General features: G+C 33.8%; 1 protein-coding gene across 20 annotated transcripts in view; it reads right to left on the reverse strand.

The window, feature by feature from the left end:
- GPHN (gephyrin) overlaps window positions 1–24,212 on the reverse strand; it is a 736,147-nt gene that overhangs the window by 195,318 nt on the left and 516,617 nt on the right. For 9 of the 20 annotated variants that reach the window (XM_050797030.1, XM_050797026.1, XM_050797028.1 and 6 more), the window contains one exon: window positions 9,093–9,149. The exons of 4 other annotated variants lie outside the window; for them this stretch is intronic. In XM_050797030.1, the coding sequence (XP_050652987.1) occupies window positions 9,093–9,149 (57 nt within the window). Of the gene's footprint in view, window positions 1–6,841; window positions 6,914–9,092; window positions 9,150–24,212 lie in introns of all 20 variants that reach the window. 7 more of the 20 variants (XM_050797025.1, XM_050797020.1, XM_050797014.1 and 4 more) reach the window with 1 other exon arrangement.

A 24,212-nucleotide genomic window follows, 5' to 3' on the forward strand; every position in this document is an offset into this window, starting at 1 on the left:
ATATACAGACCCTTTTTCTTCTATCTTAAAAAACTGAACTGATGAAATAATGCTCGGAATTTTTAAAGCTTACTATTACAAAGACTTGTGCAAAAAAGTATCATAGCCACTTATCGCTTTGAGGTACTTTTGAAAATATGGTAAATTCTATACATATTCAGAAATTACACATTTTCAACCATACATATAATCAGAATTTCTTTAGCAAAATGCTAGTTCTAAGAAAATCTTGCTGTGTATGTGTTCTGTGTCTATATCTATGCCCATAAAACTGAAATACTTCATATTTCAAAACAGTTTGAAAGCCTTGTCATAGTTAAAATTTACTCAGTTCTCTATTTTCTACTGCTAGGAAAACTTACTTGAGATATTTTATTAGTACTTTATCTTTGAATTAAAGTCAGTTCCGAGGAGGGCAATTCTATGGTGCACATTAAACATCTCAGAAACGTGTCACTTCCATGCTAAATGATGTCTTAGGCCACTGCAGGTGATTTTATTAACATCATGAGATTTTTTTTGTTGTTGTTCAAAGCACAGGATAAGACAGATTTTTATTTTTCTTTTTTCTGAGACAGAGTTTCACTCAGTTGCCCAGGCTAGAGTGCAATGGCGTGATATCTGCTCACTGCAACTTCCGCCTCCCAAGTTCAAGCGATTCTCCCGCCTCAGCCTCCCGGGTAGGTGGGAATACCAGCACCTGCCATCATGCCCGGCTAATTTTTGTATTTTTAGTAGAGACGGGGTTTCACCATCTTGGCCAGGCTGGTCTTGAACTCCTGACCTCAGGTGATCCACCCGCCTTGGCCTTCCAAAGTGCTGGAATTACAGGCGTGAGCCACTGTGCCTGGCCGTTTTTTCTTATTTTTATAATTGAAACCTTAGAATTGAATTAACTATATTTAGAGAATAATAATAAAGTGAAAAGCAGCAAAATTACTCAAAATTAGTCCAAAGACATAATCCTATAATTGAATTACTGTTATCTTCATCATTATTGTAGTCTGGTCATATTTATAAGACATCATCTACCAAGACACTCAGGATGTTACATAATTATTATAAATGAAATAGTAAATAAATGAATATTATTAATATAAATAAATGTCAAAATGCCAAACAAGGAAGGTCAAATAATGTTCTACATAAAATAACCAAAAGACACTCAAATTTGCTTAAAGTAAGTAGAGTTAACAAACTGTTTGTTCACCTAAGTACTATTAAATATTTACTTATCTAGGGACTACTGTTCCAGCTTTTCTTCCCCACTCAAAGTCAGCTGATTCAATGCGAATACCATTTAGATTTTTAGGGTATGAGACTTGATCACATCAGTGTATCTTTTCCAGTTGTATAAAATTTCCCATAGAAGGTGTATGATTTTAGGTGAGGCCAAACAGGGCATTTAGCAAAAATCAAAAGTTCATCATGGTCTTCAGGGGAAATATCCTTAAGATGTAATGAAGTAATAAATAGAAAATTGCAATGTGTGAAATGAAAATACTCTAAAAACATATTTTATATAACATTTAAGACAGCAATAATGAGATTTATCTTTGTACTCTGAAAACTCAGAAAGGAGCCTCCAATAAAAGAGAAATTTATAATCTATATTCTATCCACATTAGAGTTCCATATTTGAAGACTCTGTGTGTATGTGTGTGTGCAGAGGGGGAAATCTATGTGAAGAGAGAGAGTAGCTAGAGAAGACAATAAAAAAGAAGAGAATAAAAATGTAAAGGTAGACAATTTGAGGAGATCAGTCCTTCCAAACATATGCTTCCTTGTAGAATAATCTGAAACCATCCTCAGAAAAATGAGCAGGCTTCTTTTCTCAAGCTCTAAAATGAAGATAATTTTACAAACTCCATTATAACGATTCCTATGTTGACGTTATTTTGACACACTAACCAGTTACAGCAGGACTCAGCAAACATTTCTGTTTAAATAGAGAGTAAATATTTTAGACTGCATGAGACATATAATCTGTGTTTCAACTATTCAACTCTGCTGTTGTGTAAGTAACTGTAGGTTATGTGCAAATGAGCATGGCTATAATTTAACAAACCATTATTTTTAAACACTGAAATTTGAATCTTGTATAATTTTCACATGCCATAAAATGTTCTTCTTTTGATGTTTTCCCACAATTTATAAATGCAGAACTCATTCTTAGCTTGTGGGCCTATAAAAAAACAGGATTTGCTGATCTCTGAGTTATCACATTAACTCGATAAAAATAAGAGTGCAAAACTCCCCTAAAGACAATGGGTAGATCTATTTATCAAAAATAATTTATATTAGCCCTATTTCGTACTACGCCATTTGGGCATTCAGGAAATTAATTGTTAAACATTTAAAAATCATGATTCCAAAGACCATTACTTTCTGACTTGATTCAGGTATTTTTCTTAACACTTATTAAAAATGTAGTCTTATTTTGGGCTATAACTCCTCCCTTGACTAACTTTTTTCACTTTAAATACCATCCTTTAATTTGTGTTAGTATAGTTACATACTTATAGATAATTGTCATATTCCTTCCATTTCATTACTTTCTCTCTTAGTTTCACTTATATACCAATAATCTGTCTTCATGAACCATATTCCTTTTTGTTTATCAAAGCCCTTAAAAAAATCACACTTGGTCAGCCAAAACCTATCTACACATATTTGTAGCTGAATAGAAATTTAATATCATAATACATAAACTGAGTATTTAGATGAAAATACAACATTGTAGCATATGAGCATTTTCATTCCTTTCCTTTCTTTTCTTCTACCTATCTTTATTTCATGAACATTTATCTACTTTTTTCCTGAATATCTTAATATTTAGGCTCTCCTTGGTCCCACTGCTCCTCAACTAATCAAATTCTTTGTAAATTTACCTTGATTTATATTCTGTAAAGAAAGTATTCCTTTGGATTATCTTATTCTATGTTTTTATTTTCTCTCTCTCTCTCTTTTTTTTTTTTTTTTTTTGAGACAGGGTCTCACTCTGTTGCCCAGGCTGGAGTGCAGTAGGGCGATCTTGGCTCATTGCAACCTCCACTTCCTGGGTTCAAATCATTCTTGTGTCTCAGCCTCCTAAGTAGTTGGGATTATAGGCATATGCCACCATGCCTGACTAATTTTTTGTATTTTTAGTACAGAGGAGGTTTTTTTCCCTTGGACTCAAGTGATCAGCCTGCAAATAGGGAGGACACTACTTGCCTTTAAAATTTTTTTTTGTTATACTGGACGGTTAATAGGATCCTTAGACTGATATACTTCATATTTAACATTTTTAGAAACAAGGTAATCAGAATAAAGTGTTTCTCAGTGAGGCTTCCCAAAGTGCTGGGATTACAGGCATGAGCCACCATGTCCTGCCTTATCCTGTGTTTTTCAATTCTCAACACTGTCTTCACTGGCCTTTAATCCTGTGCATTACTTTTAATATTCTTCTTACTAGATTCATCCATTTGATTAAATAGAAAATTAATTTTTCCTCTATGTGGTTTTATCCTTCAGTCATTATTATCAGCACATCACCAATCTAAGGATTTGTAATAATTTTTGTAGTCATTAAGGTAGAAAAATTCTGCTTAGGTATAAGACGATGATTTTATTATTACTAAAATTCCTAAAAACCCACTTAAAGTTCAGAATACATCTGCTTTGAATGACATAGAGAAAAGGATGATGTATTTTAAGTTAGAAATCAATAATCTAATACATCCTGTTTTATACTGAGTCAATGTTGAATAAATAAGGCATTTTAATATGAGAAATAAATAATATTATTCAAAACATTGTATCTTAGAATATTCTATTTTATATTGTTGATTACATTATCCTTAATGAATAATGGTGCCAGGCTCTTCCTTTTCTAAAAAATAACATATTGTCTACATCATCCAATTCAAGCATTAATGATTTAATTAAATCCTTATCTCACACTTCTGAATGATGTCATACCTTCTATATTAAATATTGAATTTTAAAATATTTTAATTTTTATTTATTAGCAAATTAAACTATTAGCAAATTAAATCTTCATCCTGCACTTCTGAATGATATCTAACATTCTCCATTAAATAAAATATTTAATTGAATTTTTTAAAATTTAATTTTTATTTAACTATTAAATAAAATATTAGACTTTATGGGCCACATAATCTGTGTTTCATCTATTCAACTCTCCTGTTATGTAAAAGTGACTGTAGGTTATGTACGTAAGAGTCTGAGTTAAGTCTGTTAACTCAGAACAAGTTGCCAGATTACCTATGATGATACTCTAATAGTAATTATTTTCCTTGAAAATTGAAATTGAATAATCAAGGCTATAACCCTCACATTCAGCTCATTATTTGTAATCATGCTGATATAACTAACAAATGGTAGAAGACACGATCAATAAAAAAATCTCCAAATGAAGTCTCATGAGAAGATCCTCAGAAAATTATACAATTGTATAAGGTACATGGTTCTGACCCTATCATCTAATTGAAACCTTCATCAGCATTTCAATGAAGTAAAAGACACTTTATATACTTGTTGATATGGTTTGACTCTGTGTCTCCACTCAAATCTCATCTCGAATTGTAATCTCTACATGTCAAGGGAGGAATCTGGTGGAAGGTAATAGGATCATGGGGGTGGTTTTCTCCATGCTGTTCTTGTAAATAGCGAGGGAGTTCTCAATATATGTGATGGTTTTAAAAGTGGTAGTTTTCCCTGTGCTCTCTCCCCTCCTGCTGCCATATACAACATACCTTGCTTCCCCTTCCCCTTCCGCCATGATTGTAAGTTTCCTGAGGCCTCTCAAACCATGTGGAACTGTGAGTCAATTGGACCTTTTATCTTTATAAATCACCCAGTCTCAGGTAGCATCTTTACGGCAATGTAGACTAATACACTTATTCTTGTGTGTGTACACCTACAATAAATTTTCATGAAACAAAATCATTACCAAATGCCAATTTACTTCATTTTATAAACAAAACCTGTCTAATACAGTCTATGGTTCTGAGAATTAACTTTTTCTTTTTAGCATCAATTTTTAATATTCAAGGCATTTTAAGGTATACTTGGGTAGTAGGAATTAAAGGGTAAGGAGAGAAACTGAAAATTCAGCTAAGCAATTGATTTGCATGTTTCCTAAGCTGAACTCTCTAGAGAGGATACTACTTGCCTTTTAATAGTTTTTTAACAGGATCCTTAGACTAATATACCTTATATTTAATATTTTTAGAAACAAGGTAATCAGAACAAAGTGTTTCTCAGTGAAATAAAACAAAAGATGACGATGTTGAGATTAATCATTATATAGTAGCACAGGTGTTGAAAAAAGAAAGAATGGCATGAGATAACCTAATTTTTAAGGCATCAAATTTTTAATGTGATGTTGGTCTCTTACTAACTCATTACCATATAGACATCAGCAAGTCTCAACTTTTTGGTCTCAGTTTCATTGAAAAAAAAATTACTTCTCATGATTGGTTAGGAAAGAGCACAAGTCTAAAATACATATATTAAAATATTTTTATGGGTTTCTAGAATAATTAGGTATGTTCAGACTGATTTAATCATAAAATCCATACTAATCTTTTTTTTTAAACAATAAAATAGATTTTGGGGAGTGATTATGGATGGTTTTAAAAATTCTGTAAGAATATGTGCAGAAAACAAAGAATAGCTCAAAGGGAGAAGTAGAGATATGAGATACGTGTATTAATTCCTTCTCTGTTTAGTTATTAGAATTTAATAACTTATTAATACAAATCACTTTATATTTCAATAATCAGAAATTTAATGTAGAGATATACATGACTACATGTGGTATACAATTAAAAACAAGCTGAGAAATAAGATAATTATCACATACCTAACTTTTATTCTAGTTTATACAACAAAACTATTATAGCTGTATGAATTAAATGAATGGTAATAACCTCGGGAGAAGTAAATCTGACGCCAGGATTCACAGGAACTTTTTTAGAAACCCCAGGAATGAAAGGATACAGCCATAAATTACAGTAGTAATTTAGTTTTTCTTCTGCTACATTTATACTATACATCAATTTAGAGATTTTTCTTGAAAATCTTGACAGTCTGAACGATCTGTCACAAAAAATACTACCATGAATTCTGACTATATGACGTACGTACAGGATTGAGTGGATACAAGGTACTGTCCTCCTTCAATAGTTGTCTTGGGTATATTAGCCTTTAGCTCCAGTATTTGTAAGATGCTACGTGAAGGTGTTCCTGGTGAAGGTACTTACTGCTAATTTTCTTATTTTTAAACAAAATGACATACATTTTTTCTAAAAGAGTCTGAGTTAAGTCTATTAACTCAGAACAAATGTGTCTACTTGCCAGATTACCTATGATACTCTAACACTGATTATTTTCCTTGAAAATTGAAATCGTACCATCAAGGATATACCCCTCACATCCAGCACATAATTTATTATTCTGCTGACATAACTAACAAGGGGTAGAAGACATGACCAACAGAAAAATCTCCAAATGAAGTCTCATGGCAAGATCCTCAAAAAATTATACAATTGTATAAGAAACAGTGATTTTTGAAAAGAAAGATTTTATTTTGCACTGGGGCCAAAATATTATTCAGTCAACAGCAATGTTAGTCAGTGTGGCTTTAGGGTCTTCTACCCTGCTAATTTAATCTTTATTTCATAAATGTGAGCATGAAGCCGCGGCTAGAAAATAAAGAGGGGGAAAAGAGACAGAAAGGAAAAAGATGGAGATGAGAGGACAAACCAATCAAATTTGGAGTTACCAGTCAGTAGAAGTTTAGGGAAAAAAAAATCACCAAGTGAAATCGTACATTTACTCTGAGAGAGTATCCTTTCACATTGCCTTCTAGGTGATCTCTGAGCTCCTCCAGCTTTCGATGGAGCTACATGTAAACATCAGAAAATGAATTGAAAAAGCAACTTGTTCTCTTTTCGGTTTTCCTTTTAAAAATAAGATCATAGCATTATACATTTCTCACTGCCTTTGGCAAACATTTCAAAAACATTAAAGGTCTTTCTATAATGTAAGACTGCATGCTCAACAAACCCGTGACTAGGAAGTCAACATTTTATTTTGATTAATTACAGCATCTTTTCTCCCCAAAATATTGGAGAAAATAAATACTATAACCATCCTTATAAATCCCCTAGAGATTCACTTTGACATTTTCTATCTTGTAGAAACATAAAGATATTTAAATATTATGAAATTTGACTTTCTTTCCCAAACACACTTTTTGATTTAAGACTGCATCCATATTAATATAAACTGATTTAATTATAAAATGTATCTTTTGTTCTTGAACATATATATGCGTATATACATACTCATATTGTATATACACTTAAAAACAATAAACATACATATATAACTTGAAGTTTTATACATCCAGAAGCTGAACTTGGAGATAACTGCACGCACACGCACTCGCACATACAATCCAGTTTACAGAACATGGTGCTGCAGTTATGTATGCCATTTTTATCTTTATTTCACCTTCAGTAATTTTCAAAAAGTCATGTCGTTCTGTACGTTCTCACCTGAATGAGTCATAATCCATAGTTTAAACCAGTAATGGATTTATTTTCCTTTAAAGACAAAGGTAAAATATGATACCTCACAGATAGACAGTGAGGAATGCTACTGATATATCATCAGGATACATAAACTCATTTTTCTGATTGAATAATCTTAAATTGCCTAGTTTTTGAAATAGGCATACTGTTAACACTTCCCATCCCCTCTGCTTATCCTTGGTGAAATAACATTTTAATAAAATAGCTATCCACTATAAAGCAGTGTTAGAGAACAGAGAGGATGGCTTTTCTGGAATAAAGGACACAAACATACAAACACACCTTCATCCATGTGCACTCATGTGCATGCACACACACAAATAAATAAACAATAACAAAAAAGTAAAGCTAAGAAGGCAGAAGAGGCAAGGAGAGGAAAGAGTGCAGAAATTAGTATTTCATAAATTGTTAAATGGAAATAAATTGGAGGTGTGCAAAATTTTGAAATGATTCAATATTAGACCTCAAGATAGTCATTAAATTTTAGGACATCCCAGTGCACTGAATTTTCTAGAATTTTGATTAATTTAACAGTTACTATTGCTGTAAGGGCAAATGGTATTGAGATATAAGAAAATAGTTAATTTTGTGAGGTAATTCTTCTGCATATTTTTAGAATTCAGCAATTTTTGTAACTTGCATTTAAGGTGGCAGCATTAAAAGTGATCAGTCTGTGTTTCTTAAGAGTGATAACTTATTTACCTTTCATTATGATTAAATGTTTAAGTACTGAGTGCCCAAGGCATATTGAGCAAACAAATATTTAGCAACTAGCAGACAAGATGATCAAATTAGAAATCTTTCAATTGTATATTAGCAGATTATATACACAAATGGACAAACATTTAGGTATGTATCTGGTTCTGTTGATTGTTGTATTGGTTTTTTGGACTTTTAAAAAATAAAACGGGATTAAGAGGGCGTAACTATTATCAGCTATATGTGGGCCCATTATACTACATGACACAAAATTTCTTTCTTTCTAATTCTTAGGATTATGTGTATTGAATACATATTGTTAACTCATAATAACTTTTCTCTGAAATGAACTATAAACGGTGATGATACCAAAGTAACATTTAAATTATTTTTTTATAAAAAAAAGTTAAAAGGGGAGATAATATTCTGAAAATAAATGTTAGTTCTCTGTATAACAGGAACTTAACACACAGTGACATCAATCAGAGGAACGGTTTATTCTAGAACCCCAAATTATAGGCACCTGTAATGAGGCAGTTGCCCTTTCTGTTGTTTGTGGTGCCATTCAAAGCTAGTTATTTGGCAGCTTGCCTTCAGCTGGTTGCTCTATGTGTAGCTGAAACAAAAAAAAAATAATATGACCCAACAGCCAATAAAAATATTAAAATAAAAAAAAATGGGATGGTGAAAAATGGAAAAAGCCCCCTTCCTCCCACCACCCTCCAAAAAGGAAGAAGTGTAGGCTATAGACGAAATCTTGCCAAAAAATGTTAGAAACATATTTACTTTGAGGGATCCAACTCTACTAGCAACTCCTTTGCTTTCATCCGGCCGTCTAATTTGCTACAATGAGGGAAGATGGGTAAAAAAGACAGAATAAAGAAAAAGTGAACTTAAAAATTTTTCTATACATTAGTAAGTAATACATGCAAAAACATCAATTGACTCTCTGTGGTAGCTCTTAGGAGGCCAAGGAGTTAACTAACCCAGAGGCTGTATGACATGCTCTGCAAATAGGCTGGTCCCTAGAATTCAGTCTTTGTTATGGCACTATCCCTGAGATGAGGAAATTGGCACTTACTTTTGGTTATCTTGGGGACTTCTGATGAAGCAGTATCTGGAGTAGTGTTACATTTGCATTTGGCTTACAAAAAACAAAGAATTACAAATACACCTATGTACTTTTCTCTCGTAGTGTTTTAGTGTCTATTCCATTGTAATATTAGAAAACATAAATGGTATGACTAGAAACATTAATGTTCTGTAGGTGGAAAGATCAGTCCTGACAAGCATCATTCTTGATAGGTGACAGAGTGAAGCTCCTCTGCTTGCTGACCCAAGCATTGAGGGTGTTCAGCTGTCACTGAGATTCCCAATTTAACAATTGTGCTGCCCAACCAGAAAATTTTAATGCCAGACCAATGTTAGATATATTTACTACCTCAAAGCTTTCTGCTATTTTAGTTGAATTTTCCACTTGGAAAATTTGCTATCTTGGGTAAGACAGGGGAAATGAAAAGTAAAACTGTTTTTTAAAATAACTCATTTCACATTACTGCATAAATGAGCAAGGGAAGTTTCTCAACACAAAGTGTTTTATTAGAGGAGATACTTTTTAAATAGAGCTCTAATGAGAACTAATGTTTTGGATAAAGAGGGAGGCAATAAAAAAAAAGGGCAGGGTGAAGAGCAAAGGGGACAGGAAGCTTCAGACTAAGTGGTTTTACACTATGGATTCCAGAATGAGGTCTCAATTCAGACCAGCATAGGTCAAGTTAGCTGTGATGTTCCTGCTTTTATTAGTAGATAGTAGATATATCAGTGTGATGCCAAAAGTTCCCAGTTAAAGTCTTCAAGAAATAATAGAAATCTGAACATCCTATAAAACTTTATTTCTTGGAAGCAGGATATATATTGTCTTACCCTTTTAGAAGATTTCTGATAGTATATGGAAATTGCTGAGGAATAATCATATTGAATTTGATTGAATAATCAAAATTGAATTTTCGTTTTGAATAAAAGCATATTGGTATATAAGAGTTGCATCAACTTTTGACGCTACTTGATATAAACAGGTTTTACTAATTATTCAGCATTAACTAAATGTTATGGCCAAAAGATAATCACTAATTCTAACTCTTCTTAGTGGAACAGAATAGTCAAATTTAGAAACAATGGATACTAATTAGAACATCAGCACCTATAAGAGAGGGGCTCCCTATGGAATGAATTCAGAGTGAGTTCATAATATCTGCTCATCCTCTTGTGCTGTTTTCTTTGATTTCTGAGGTCTTTATATCAAAAGCTGTTTTCCATCTTAAATGCAGATTCACAATATCTAGATTATAAAGGTAGAGTTGGTAGATTCCTATAAAAATATAAGAGTCTGATACCTCATGATGCTTTCTGAAAATTTTCAGAAAATGTGAAGATGTTCTGAACTTACACGGTAACAAGTGAACACCATTTTCTACGTTGTCTTTTATTTCTAGAAGACTTAAAATTACATTAAGCCTAGCAACATTAGGTATCTTTTTCAAGGTTACACTGGAAGTTGATGACAAATCTAGGAACAAAATCAACAGTCCCTAATTTCTAGATTAAAGTAGCATTCCCTCAGCAGGCCTGAAAATATATGGGATGGAAAAAAATTGATGCTTATAAGAGAATGTATATGTATATGTAACTATGTCTGTCTGTCTCCATCTGTGGAAGAAATTTTACATTACTATATATATGGAAGACATTTTTCCTGTACAATTTCAGTTCCAAATGCAAGTATAGAAACTTAAAGAACGAATTATAAGAAGAAAAAAAGACAGTTACCACTAAACTGAAAAATAGATTAAAACACTGATTTAAATAGAGACTTTGGGAGCAAACAGCTCATCAATGCTTGATTTCAAATCTCTATAAACAAGCCTGTCTTTGAAACCATCATAACAGGAAAACCTTAGAAAGCCAAGGTGTTTTTCAATGCCAGAAATGGCTACAATTCCAGTTTCATGTGATTTTTTTGCAGCTTCTGAAACAGGTAACAATAATACCTAATACTGAAAAACTTTAGAAAGAATTTGAAAAGGATGTCTATATAAACTAGAATTTGAGAAATACAGAAAAGTGAAATCAGTAGATTTAAAATGTAATGTCCTTATTTATTTTAGTCCTCCATTAATCATCACTTACAGTGGGGCAGCATACATGAAAGAAATTCACAGCTAATCCAAACGCTTGATTATTATTATTATTTTTTTGAGACTGAGTCTGGCTCTGTCATCCAGGCTGGAGTGCAGTGGCACGATCTCGGCTCACTGCAACCTCTGCCTTCCAGGTTCAAGCAAGTCTCCTGCCTCAGCCTCCTAAGTAGCTGAGATTACAGGCACATACTACTGCGCCTGGCTAATTTTTATATTTTTAGTAGAGATGGGGTTTCACCATGTTGGCCAGGCTGGTCTTGAACTCCTGGCCTTAGGTGATCTGCCTGCCTCGGCCTCCCAAAGTGTCAGGATTACAGGCGTGAGCCACCGCGCCCGGCCAAATGCTTATTATATTTTAGATAAGAATTTAAAAGAAATCACAAAAGATTAGCATTCAGATAAGATTAATGACTTTACTCTTCTTGATAATAAGAGCCTCACATCATTAGCTATTTTTATTTATGCTTTTCTAAAGTCAAAACACTATCAGTAGCTAAGAGAGGTTACACTGTAAATGTTTACATTGTACTATCATGGCATTATAAACAAAGTCTGAGAATTGAATGTAAATAATTATGAGGATTATGCAGTAAATTGAGATTATTAGTTTACTTACATATGTTGATAATTAAAATTTAGTAGCAAAACAAAAATTTCATCATTAATCTTGAAGAAATCTTTTGACAAGTATTTTACCAAGATTTTAAAAGATATTATCCATGGGATCCAAAACACTTCAATCTTCTATTCAGTCTCTCAACTAGAATATATTTAACAAAGTATTCCTTAGAAATAGTCTGAAAATGTTGCACTGTATTACCTCTTTTGCAACACTCTGGGAATCTTTCCTCAGGGATTAATTACTGGGGAAACTATCCTCAGGGATTAATTACCAGGATTTGGCCTGTAGTAAAATGACTTTGACATTTGTATTTACTTTTTTTCCAAGAATTTGGATTCTAGTAACATTATGCAACAAAAGAAATTGCCTGGATCCTAAACTAAGATGTGCACATGTTGTTTCCCTTTGATTTAGCTCAGTTTTCCAAAACTGAGCTCACTGTAAAACGATTTCTACCATTAACAAGGTAGAAAACAGCCGGGCGCGGTGGCTCAAGCCTGTAATCCCAGCACTTTGGGAGGCTGAGACGGGCGGATCACAAGGTCAGGAGATCGAGACCATCCTGGCTAACACGGTAAAACCCCGTCTCTACTAAAAAATACAAAAAAAGCTAGCCGGGCGAGGTGGCGGGCGCCTGTAGTCCCAGCTACTCGGGAGGCTGAGGCAGGAGAATGGCGTGAACCCGGGAGGCGGAGCTTGCAGTGAGCTGAGATCTGGCCACTGCACTCCAGCCCGGGTGAGAGAGCGAGACTCCGTCTCAAAAAAAAAAAAAAAAAAAACAAGGTAGAAAACTAGCCCCACCCTTACTTCTCTTGCCTAAAATAAATAATTGTAAATGTAGTATTTTAATTAAACCAAACATATATTTCATACTTTAAAAATCAACTTGATATTAATTTTTAAAATAAAATACAGAAATTTCAGGCTTATGATAACTGCATTAAGGTAGACTCACATATCACTGGGTGTATATATTCATATTTCTCTTTAGTTACAAAATGTTTGCTGAAAATGTTTTAGAAAATGTTATATATTTTGTGTGTTTCCTTTACTGATAAGGGAACCAAGGTCTGGAGAAGTTCAGTGGCCTTCTGAATGCATCAATAAATAATATGAAAGTACAGCTGATATTATGTTCTGACTCTTAGGTTGTTTAATTAAATTTAGTCTCTTACCTACGGAATAAAGAATGTAGACATTCTCCCCTTCTCTCCATAATATATTTTGTATCAGTTTAGAATAAAATTACATAGATTAAACCAACATTTCTGTTTGTACTAAGGAGTTGACCATTTTATTTTTAGATCTAGTTTACCTTAAGAACTATTCTGAGACTAATATTTTTAACCTTATTATACCATATCATGGCTTTTTAAAAAAATTATGATTATCAAAGAAAAGAAATAAAACTTTTTTCTCAGAAATTATTTTCCAACCAGTATCACTCAGCATATATTGGTGCAGCTATAGATTGTTTTTGGCAGCTATGATTTGGAGAAAGAGATTTTTTAAAAAAGTTTTGCTTAAGAGCTCAACATTTAAACAAATTCCTATAAATAACAAAGTAGTTTTGGAATTAAGTTAATATTTCACCTCGCTATAATATTGTATTATTCAGCCCTTTCAATAAAGCTGGTGCTTCATCATAGAACATTTTGTTTAATTTGTGATTTATTAAGACAAGTATAAAGGAAGGAATACAGCAATGAAAGAGAGTGGATTAATATATAAATGTGTCAAGGAAAAATAATTACTAATGTGTTTCTGGAGAAAAGAAAATACAATTATAAAACTAAACTAATAAAAGGATAAAAAAGGTCAAGGAAAGCTGCAAAGAGTAAGAAGTCAGAAGGCAAAAATTAGAATCATGGTGGCAAGTAACAGATCCTCTAAATCCCTCTGCCATATTTTTATCCTTAGGAAATCATTTTTTTTTTTTAAGATGGAGTTTCACTCTTGTTGCCCAGGCTGGAATGTAATGGCGTGATCTCGGCTCATCGCAACCTCTGCCTCCTGGGTTCAAGTGATTCTCCTGCCTCAGCCTCCGGAGTAGCTGGGATCACAGGCACGCGCCACATGCCCAGCTAATTTTGTGATTTTAGTAGAGACGAGGTTTCTCCATGTTGGTCAAGCTGATCTCGAACTCCCGACCTTAGATGATACTCCTGCCTCAGCCTCCCCAAGTGCTGAGATTACTGGCGTGAGCCAGCGCACCCGGCCAGGAAATCATCTTTTTCAAAGGTTCTGATTTCTAATGATATATTAACATTTGCATTTATTTATATTTTATTATACATTTATAATTTTGATCTTAGGGTTCTATATAGTTTTGATTCCAAGACAGTATAATCTATACTAAATTAGACCTTTATATAAATCTAATCTATATAAAATTGACCTTTATATAAATTATTTCCTGTTCACTAACTAGAGAATAATTCAACTGAAATTATTTTTTCCAAATTTCTTATCTGTCTAAAAAGAAATTATAAAACCCATCTTTTTTTTTTTTTTTTTTTTTTTTTTGAGGCGGAGTCTCGCTCTGTCACCCAGGCTGGAGTGCAGTGGCCAGATCTCAGCTCACTGCAAGCTCCGCCTCCTGGGTTTACACCATTCTCCTGCCTCAGCCTCCCGAGTAGCTGGGACTACAGGCGCCCGCCACCTCGCCCGGCTAGTTTTTTGTATTTTTAGTAGAGACGGGGTTTCACCGTGTTAGCCAGGATGGTCTTGATCTCCTGACCTCGTGATCCGCCCGTCTCGGCCTCCCAAAGTGCTGGGATTACAGGCTTGAGCCACCGCGCCCGGCCTAAAACCCATCTTTAATAAAAGAGTTATTATGTGGGTTAAAATAAATAACCTTTAAGCAGCACATTATATGTTCTTAATTTTTTTTATTATTTGTAAATGAGACCAAAAAAAAGTTTATCTTTGAACTTCCATTGAAATATGATATAATTTTCTATCCAGCAGGATTAAGAAGAGACTGGCTTAGCCTGGATGTAAAAATGCTGTGGTATATAGGCATACCTCGTTTTACTGTGCTTCATGGATAATTGCTTTTTTTTACAAGTTCAAGGTTTGTTTGTGGCTACCCTGTGTCAAGCGAGTCGATCGTCACCAATTTTCCAACAGCAAGTGCTCACTTCCTGTCTCTGTGTCACATTTTGGTAATTCTTACAATATTTCAAACTTTTTACTATGAGTATATCTGTTATAGTTGTCTATGATCAGTCATCTTTGATGCTACTTTTGCAATTGTTTTGAGGTACCACAAATGGTGCCCATGTAAGATAGTGAACTGAACTGATAAATGCTGTGTGTGCCCTGACTGCTACACAGACTGACCATTCCTTGTCTTTCTATCTTTCTGTGGCTGGCCTCTCTATTCCCTGAGACAGAACAATATTGAAATTAGGTCAATTAATAAACCTACAGTGGCCTCTAAGTGTTCAAGTAGAAGGAATAGTTGCATGTCTCCCACTTTAAATCAAAAGCTAGAAACGACTAAGCTTAGTGAGGAAGGCATGCTGAATGCTGACACAGCCAGAAAGCTAGGCTACTTGTGTCAAACAGCTGAGTTGTAAATGCAAAGGAAAAGTTCTGGAAGGAAATTTAAAGTGGTATGCCAGTGAACATATGAATGAGGAGAAAGTGAAACAGCCTTATTGCTAGTATGGAGAAGGCCTGAGTGGTCTGGATAGAAGAACAAGCCAGCCACAACAGTCCTTAAAGCCAAAGCCAAATCCAGACCAAGGCTGTAACTTTCTTCAATTCTATGAAGGCTGAGTGAGGTCAGGAAACTGTAGAAGAAAAGCTGAAAGCTAGCTGAGGTTGGCTCATGAGGTCTAAGGAAAGGGGATGTCTCTATAACGTAAGAGTAACGTGAAGCAGCAAGTGCTGATGTAGAAGCTGCAGCGAGTTACCCAGAAAATCTATCTTAAATCCTTGATGAAGTCAGCTACACTAAACAACAGATTTCCAATGTAGATAAAACAGCCTTATATAACGGAAGCAGATGCCATCTAGGACTTTCATTGCTAGAGAGGTGAAGTTAACGCCTGGCTTTAAAGCTTCAAAGGACTGGCTGACTATCTTGGTAGGGAATAATGCAGCTACTGACTTTAAGTGGAAGCTGATGGTTATTGACCATTCTGGAAGTCCTATGGCCTTTAAGAATTATGCAAAATCTACCCTGCCTGTGCTCTACAAATGGAACAAGAAAGCCTAGATGACAGCACATCTTTTTGCAGCATGGTTTACTAAATATGTTAAATCCAGTGCTTAGACAAAAAGATTCCTTTCAAAATATAAGTATTCATTGCTATTGTACCTAGTCAACCAAGAGCTCTGATTGGGATATACAAGGGCATAATGTTTTCATGCTTGCTAATACAACATCCACTCTGCAGCCTATAGATCAAGGAGTAATTTCAACATTCAAATTGAAATTTTATTATTTGTTATTATAGTTATTATTTAAAAAATAGATTTCATGAGGCTATACAGTTGCCATATAGTAATTCCTATAATTGATCTGAGCAAAGTAAATTGAAAACCGTCCAGAAATAATTGATCATTCTAGATGCCATTCAGAACATTTTTGGTTCATGGGAGCCCAGAATATCAATATTAATAGGAGTTGGAAGAAGTTGATTCCAACCATATGATGTTTAGTAGTTGAAGACTTTGGTGGAGGAGAAAGAACTGCAGATACGGTAGAAATACCAAAAGAACTAGAATTAGAAGGGGAACCTGAAGTTGCGACTGAATTACTGTGATATTCATGATAAAACTTTCACAGATGGTAAGTTGCTTCTTATGAATGAGCAAAGAAAGGAGTTCCTTGAGATGAAATCTACTCCTGGTAAAGATGCTGTGAACATTGTTGGAATTACAACAAATGATTTAGAATATTGCATAAATAAACTTGATTAAGCAGCAGCTGGGTTTGAAAGGATTGACTCCAATGTTGAAGGAAGTTCCACTGTAGAAAAAATGCGTTCAAACAACATTGCATTCTACAGCAAAATCTTTTGTGAAAGGAAGGGTCAATCAATGTGGTAAACTTGTCTGATTTTAAGAAATTGCTACAGCCACACCAGCCTTCAGCAGCCACTACCCTGATCAGTCAGCAGCCATCAGCATTGAGGCAAGACCCTCTACCAGCAAAAGGTTACGACCTGCTGACGGCTTAGATGATTGTAATAACTGTTTTAGGACTAACATATTTTTAAATTAAGGTTTGTACAGTGTTTTTTTTTTTTAGACATAATCCTTTTCACGCTTAACAGACTACAGGAGAGTATAAACATAATTTTTACATGTACTGGGATACCGAAAAATTTGTGTGACTCACTTTATTGCAATTTTTCCTTTATTGCAGTGGTCTGGATCTGAACCTACAATATCTCCAAGGTATGCCTGTAAATATAGGTATAAATAACTCCAGTTGGCTTTATTAAGTTTGGCTACGAATCTGAAAAATAGGCCAAAGGACATCTGTGTAATTACCAGATCCTATCTAAAAAAATACACAAACAAAACCCAAACAGGTATGTATATTTTCCTGGTTTTAAGAATAATGTATATTGTGAAATAACTTGCAATTCTATTCCTAAACAGTTTTGTTTACTAATTTTTTAAACTATACATTGTAGTTTTAGTATTTTCCCATGTCATTAAATATTCTTAATGAGATGATTTTTAAGGTTATAGTATAACTTCTATATGTATGTACTATTAATACAAGTTATTTTCCATAATGCTGTGATAAAAATTCCTGTACATAGTTTGAGATGGCCTCTTTAATAATTTACTTTGGATACATTTCTAGAGACAAAATGATTGATTAAAATATAACTTTTTTTTTTTTTTTTGAGACAGAGTCTTGCTCTGTCACCCAAGCTGGAGTGCAATGGCGTGATCTTGGCTCACTGCAGCCTTCGCCTCCCGGGTTCAAGTGATTCTCCTGCCTCAGTCTCCCAAGTAGCTGGGATTACAAGCACCTGCCACCACATCCAGCTAATTTTTGTATTTTTAGTAGAGACAGGGTTTTACCAGGTTGGTTGGGCTGGTCTCAGACTCCTGACCTCAGGTGAGCCACCTGCCTCGGCCTTCCAAAGTGCTGGGATTATAGGAATGAGCCACCATGCCCGGCCAACACATAATATTTTAAGATCCTGCCTCTCTCTATATATAGGTATGCTATACAGTACATACATTTCTGTATATACTTTTTAAGCAAACAATACATGTATACAACACGTGTATGAAAGGTTATACAAATTTATTGCTTGAAAGGTTATATTCATATTAGTGTGAATAGAAATACTCATGTCATTGCTCATTATAGTACTGATGATTATAGTTTTAAAATAATTATCAATTTGATTGCAAAATTTGTGTTGTTTTAAATTTTTAGTAGATTTCTAATGAGAGTGTACTCCCCCACATATATCTGTGCTGCATGTATTTATTTTACTAAATGACTATGCTTACCTTTTACTCATCCATTTTTTTCTTTCCTACTGGATTAGAAGAGCTCTTTGAGCTTGTCAACCCTGTATCTGGTAGATTTCTTATAAATATTTTATTTTCACATAATCCACTGTAAGTTCCTTAAGAACAGGGTTAAAAAGTCTATTCATTGCTGTATCCCCAATAGCTAATACAGTATTTGACATATAATATGCATTAAAAATATTCACTGACATAGTCAATGAATTTCTGAATTATTCTGTGTTTTCTCTTTAACAAAAGTAGAATGAGTAGGGAGATGCTCCTGAAATTTTGGGTCAGAAAATACCTAATTTTAGAATATATATCAGTTTAAGATATGAAGATCCAGAGGATAGTTTAGTATGGGATGTACTCTATATTAAAGTCAAAATGGGATATTAAATAGATCTAAATCATGCCTGTATCTAATAAATTCTGTTGCTGAAACAATGATGGGACCGCTTATATTTGTTGGGCTGTTTTACACAAAACACGTCCCAAACAATTAAAAACAGTTGAAATGAATCAAAGCTATTTATACTGAAAGCTAGTATTCTTAATTTCACAATGTCTTGTATTTCAACAGTTCACTTCCCTATCTTCCTATAACTTGAACAAAACTAGAGTGGATCTCAAGAGAAATCAGTATTCCATTTAACAGAGACAAGCTTTACCTAAATGTAAAAGATCTTAAGTGAAGTTAGAACATTTTCAGTTAATAATCTCACTTTATGTACTAGAACAGAATGCAAAATATAAAATAAGTAAATGTAAATTATTCTGTATTAACTGGAGATTAATAAAATATCAGAGAGAGAAGGGCTTTAAGAATATTTTCTAGTTGATATTTGAACTATTTCAAAAGAACAGAATTATAAGCCTACAAGGGACTTTAGAGTTTGTTTAGTATCTTGGTGTTACAAATAACAGAAACTGAGGTCAACTAGTCCTCACAGTTTTATTTATTTATTATTTTTTGAGACAGAGCCTTGCTTTGTCACCCAGGCTGGGAGTGAAGTGGCATCATCACAGCTCACTGCAGCCTTAATTGCCTGGCTTCAAGTGATTCTCCTGAGTAGCTAGCACTATAGGCACATACCACCATGCCCAGCTAATTAATTTTTTTTTTTTTTGTAGAGACAGGGTCTCACTATATTGCCCAGGCTGGTCCTGAACTTCTGGGCTTAAGTGATCCTCCCTTCTTGGTCTCCCAAAGTGCTGGGATTATAGGCATGAGCCACTGTGCCTGGCCCTCATAAAGTTATAATATGGCAGACTAGGGCTGGTACTCAATACGTTGTGCCTCACAGTGTAATACTTTTATACACTCAAGCTTGTTAGCTTTTCAAATGACTTTGGGTTTATAGTTTTTAAATGTCTACCAGTAAATCAGTCAAATGCAAATGCTAAAAACTGCTTCTTCCAATATATCATTAAATTCATGGAGACACAAAAATGATCTATTCCTGCTATCTATGTAAAATACAGAAAACATAGACTTAAAAGTTCTGCATATACTTTCAATAAAAGTAGAAATAACAGAAGTTACTGAGTTTGATTAAGAGATGACTCCAAAACTTTTAACTTCTGAAAGATTATCTACAGCATTGTTTTTAAAACTAGAAAATAAGAAACCACAAAAATATCCAAAATACGGGTTGGTGAAAAAACTATGTCACATCTATCAGTTAGAATATCAAACAATCCAAATAATGTTGTAGAAGATAATTTACAACATGTAAAGATGTTCATGACATAGAAAGATGCTCATATTACTAAGTAAACAAGATGGGTTAAAAGCTATAGACAATTTAATAATAATAGCTAATGTTTAATGAGTACTTATATTTCAATCATTGTGCTGATTTATATACATTTTTAACTTAAATTCTTAAGACAACCCTATGAAACAAGCAGTATCATGATTTTTCATTTTGCAGAGGAGATAATTAAAGTTATAGAGGTGAAGTAACTTTTTGAAAGCCACACATCTAGTAAGTGATTCATCACAGGCCTGTCAGACTCCAGAAACTGAGCCCTTAATCACTGCCTTCTTGTTATAAGATATTTAAATGCATAGAAAAACATAAGAGAATGATATATAGCAAAATTTTAACAGTGGTTATTTATGAAGGGTAATTTATAAGAACTTTTTTATGTGAGTTTTAAAATGTTTTTTCAAATGAGTATGTACATTTTTTTAAATAAAGAAACTATACTGAAACTATACCACTTACAATCTGTCTTAGCTATAAAATGTTAATTCTACAACTAGCAGTTTTTGGTTTGCTATATCTTCTCAGATATCAAATTTCATTTGCAACTTTAGACTTCAGAGTGGCAATTATACATTTCATAGTTGTTACATTTATAATAAACATAGTTCTGTGACCATTAAATAATTAGAAAGAGATGGAGAAATTTAATTTTCAATTATCATTATAATGATAATGATAATGAAAAACAAAGGGAACACTTGCATGAATGAAAAAAGAAAAATCGATGTAAAATCCTATATACCCAGCAGAACATCATAGGAAAACTACTGAAAATAAGTTATAGACCAAAAATAGTTAAAATGCTTTATTATGTAATTTTAGTTTCATCAAAATATTAAATTCTTTCCCATACTGGGTGATGCCTTTCTCATTAGAAGAGGGTTAAAGGGAATCATCTTTTATTTTAAGTCTCAAAATTCTGCTTTGCTAACAAATGAGAATAAATCCCCAAACAAACATGTTATAAAGGAGGAGAAATTAGATAACAGTGAATTAGGGCAGAAATCAGTTACTCAAATGTCCATAGGAGTCAGGCATTTAATGTAAGTGAGTAAAATAGTCTGGAGGGTCTAAAGAATATTAGCTGAGTATTGATACAGTGTATTATATCAGTGGTGGGCCAGCAATGTCGATCTGACTTTTTTAAATGTTCTAAACTGATTTCGAAAATGAGCTATCCCCAATTGTATACTCAACAGAATTATCTGCCAACAACTAGGTTATTTCTTTTTTCTGTCTTTTTTTTTTTTTTTTTGAGACAGAGTCTTGCTCTGTCGCCAGGCTAGAGTGCAGTGGCGTGATCTCTGCTCACTGCAACCTCCACCTCTCGGGTTCAAGTGATTCTCCTGCCTCAGCCTCCCGAGTAGCTGGGATTACAGGCACCTGCCACCACGCCCAGCTAACTTTTTGTATTTTTAGTAGAGACAGGGTTTCACCATGTTGACCAGGCTAGTCTTGAAATCCTGACCTCAGTTGATCCGCCCACCTTGGCCTTCCAAAGTGCTGGAATTACAGGTGTCAGCCACCACACGCGGACTATTTCTTAAAAGAGGGCTTTGTATGTTATCTATTAGTAGACAGAATATCCTGCCGAAAATTAGTTGTCATCCAAGTGCAGAAGTAATACCACACTGAAAATGAATGGAGTTAGCTGGGAATTATAACTTCTGGTCTCATATCTTCAAAAGATTTCATGAAGTCTCTCATTTAGAATCAGAGAGGTGTAGGTGTTCCCGGCTCTAGGATTAACCTGGATGACAGGGGACGGGTGAACTATGTATAATGCTTAACCATGGTACCGGTAGTCATTTACATAAAGGATCAGAGCTCTTAGACTGAGTATACCACTGTAATACTGCTTTTATGGAAAATATATATATAAAAAGGATGCAATAGCCACCATTTTGACCAGAATGTTTTCAAGAAACATAGGCCAGTTTGCTCATTTGATTTTATCAATGGTTCTTTAAGTTGATCCACAAACCCATGAGGGTCCTGGAGACCCTTTCAGGGCTTGACAAAGTCAGAATTATTTTACTAATAGTACGAAGACATTATTTGCCATTTTTGCTGCATTGACATTTGCACTGATGGGGTACGAAATCAATGGTGGATTGACATCCTAGTATAAATCAAGGAGTAGATCCAAGTAGTAGGAACAATCACTGTTCTATTCACTGCTATCTTCTGTTTTTCTTTTTAAAAAAACTAGTTTCATATACTGTCCTCAATGACATAGTAAATTTAATATTTACTATATCCTCAATGTAATATTTATATTTACATGATTAATTACAATATTATATGACAATATTAATACATATTAAATTTACTATTTAATATTAATTAATTAAATTAAATTAATTAAAATGAACTAAAACGGCCCTTGAATGTGACAAAATGGGAAAATTAAATTAATTAAAACTTGGGCCTTGAATGTGACAAAATGGGAAGTATGAATAAAATACTTCTGCATACCAAACGATGGTGCTTGTCTCAAGGAAAATCACTTATTTATGCAGTTGTTTGAGTTGTAAGCTGAATAGTTAGTTTTAAATAAAGAAAACCATTTTTACTTGAAAAAATGAAATAACTAATAACTTATTATTCAGACTTAGATGTTTGGTATACATTTTCTCAAAAATAAACAAAGTCTGTCAATTCAAGAAAAAACTATTTGTTGCTTTTTTTGCCAGTGATACTATTTCTAGCTTTTTTTTTTTTGTTGAGACAGACTTGCTCTGTTGCCCAGGCTGGAGTGCAATGGTGCAGTCTCGGCTCACTGCAGCCTCCACCTCTCGGGTTCAAGTGATTCTCCTGCCTCAGCCTCCCAAGTAGCTGGGACTACAGGCATGTACCACCACACCCGGCTAATTTTTGTGTTTTTAGTATAGATGGGGTTTTACCATGTTGGCCAGGCTGGTCTCAAACTCCTCACCTCAAATAACCCGCCTGCCTCAGCCTCCCAAAGTGCTACAATTATAGGTGTGAGCCACCATGCCCGGCCCAATTTCTAGCTTCAAAGCATAAATTAGAACCTAGAAAATGTCTATATGCCACTATGAGCTTAAGAACTTGCAATACATCCCAGACTTTTTAGATGAGCTTGGTCATTATATTAATGAAGGTGATTTTTTTGATATAATATAACAAAATATGTCAACTTTTGGAAGAATTTATACTTTCCAAATGACCAATATATGTGTTCCAAAATCATGCCTGGATAAAAGATCCATTCAAAGTGTAAGACAGACCAGTGGATTTTAAGGTATGAGTATGGAATGGTCCTAGCCAAGGTTTTAGATTCAACATTTCAACTAACCTTTACTTAACTAACAATTGTAAATTTTTGGTATGGTATCAAAGAATATCCGCAACTGTAAAAAAATGTGAACAATATAGTCCTTCCTTTTCTTTTTTTTTTTGAGATGGAGTCTCGCTCTGTTGCCCAGGCTGGAGTAGAGTGGCATGATCTCGGCTCACTGCAAGTCCTTCCTTTTCTAACTATATCTGTATGAGGTTCAATTTGTTCTTCAACCAAACTAACGTATTACAACAGACTTAATACAGAAACAAATGTGAGAATCCAGTTATTTTCTATTAAGCGAGATATTAACATATATTTGAAAAAATGTCAAACAATGCTGTTATTTTAAGTTTTTTTTTGGTTTGGAAAATACACTTATTTTTTCATAAATAATATGTTGTTTATGTTAACATGTAAAGGCTTTACTATTTTTATTTTAAACAAATAAGTAAATATTTAAAAACTTCTCAGTCTTTCTTTTTGAGACAGAGTTTCGCTCTCGTT

Source organism: Macaca thibetana, chromosome 7 (assembly GCF_024542745.1).
Source record: "Macaca thibetana thibetana isolate TM-01 chromosome 7, ASM2454274v1, whole genome shotgun sequence".
NCBI lineage: Eukaryota > Metazoa > Chordata > Mammalia > Primates > Cercopithecidae > Macaca > Macaca thibetana.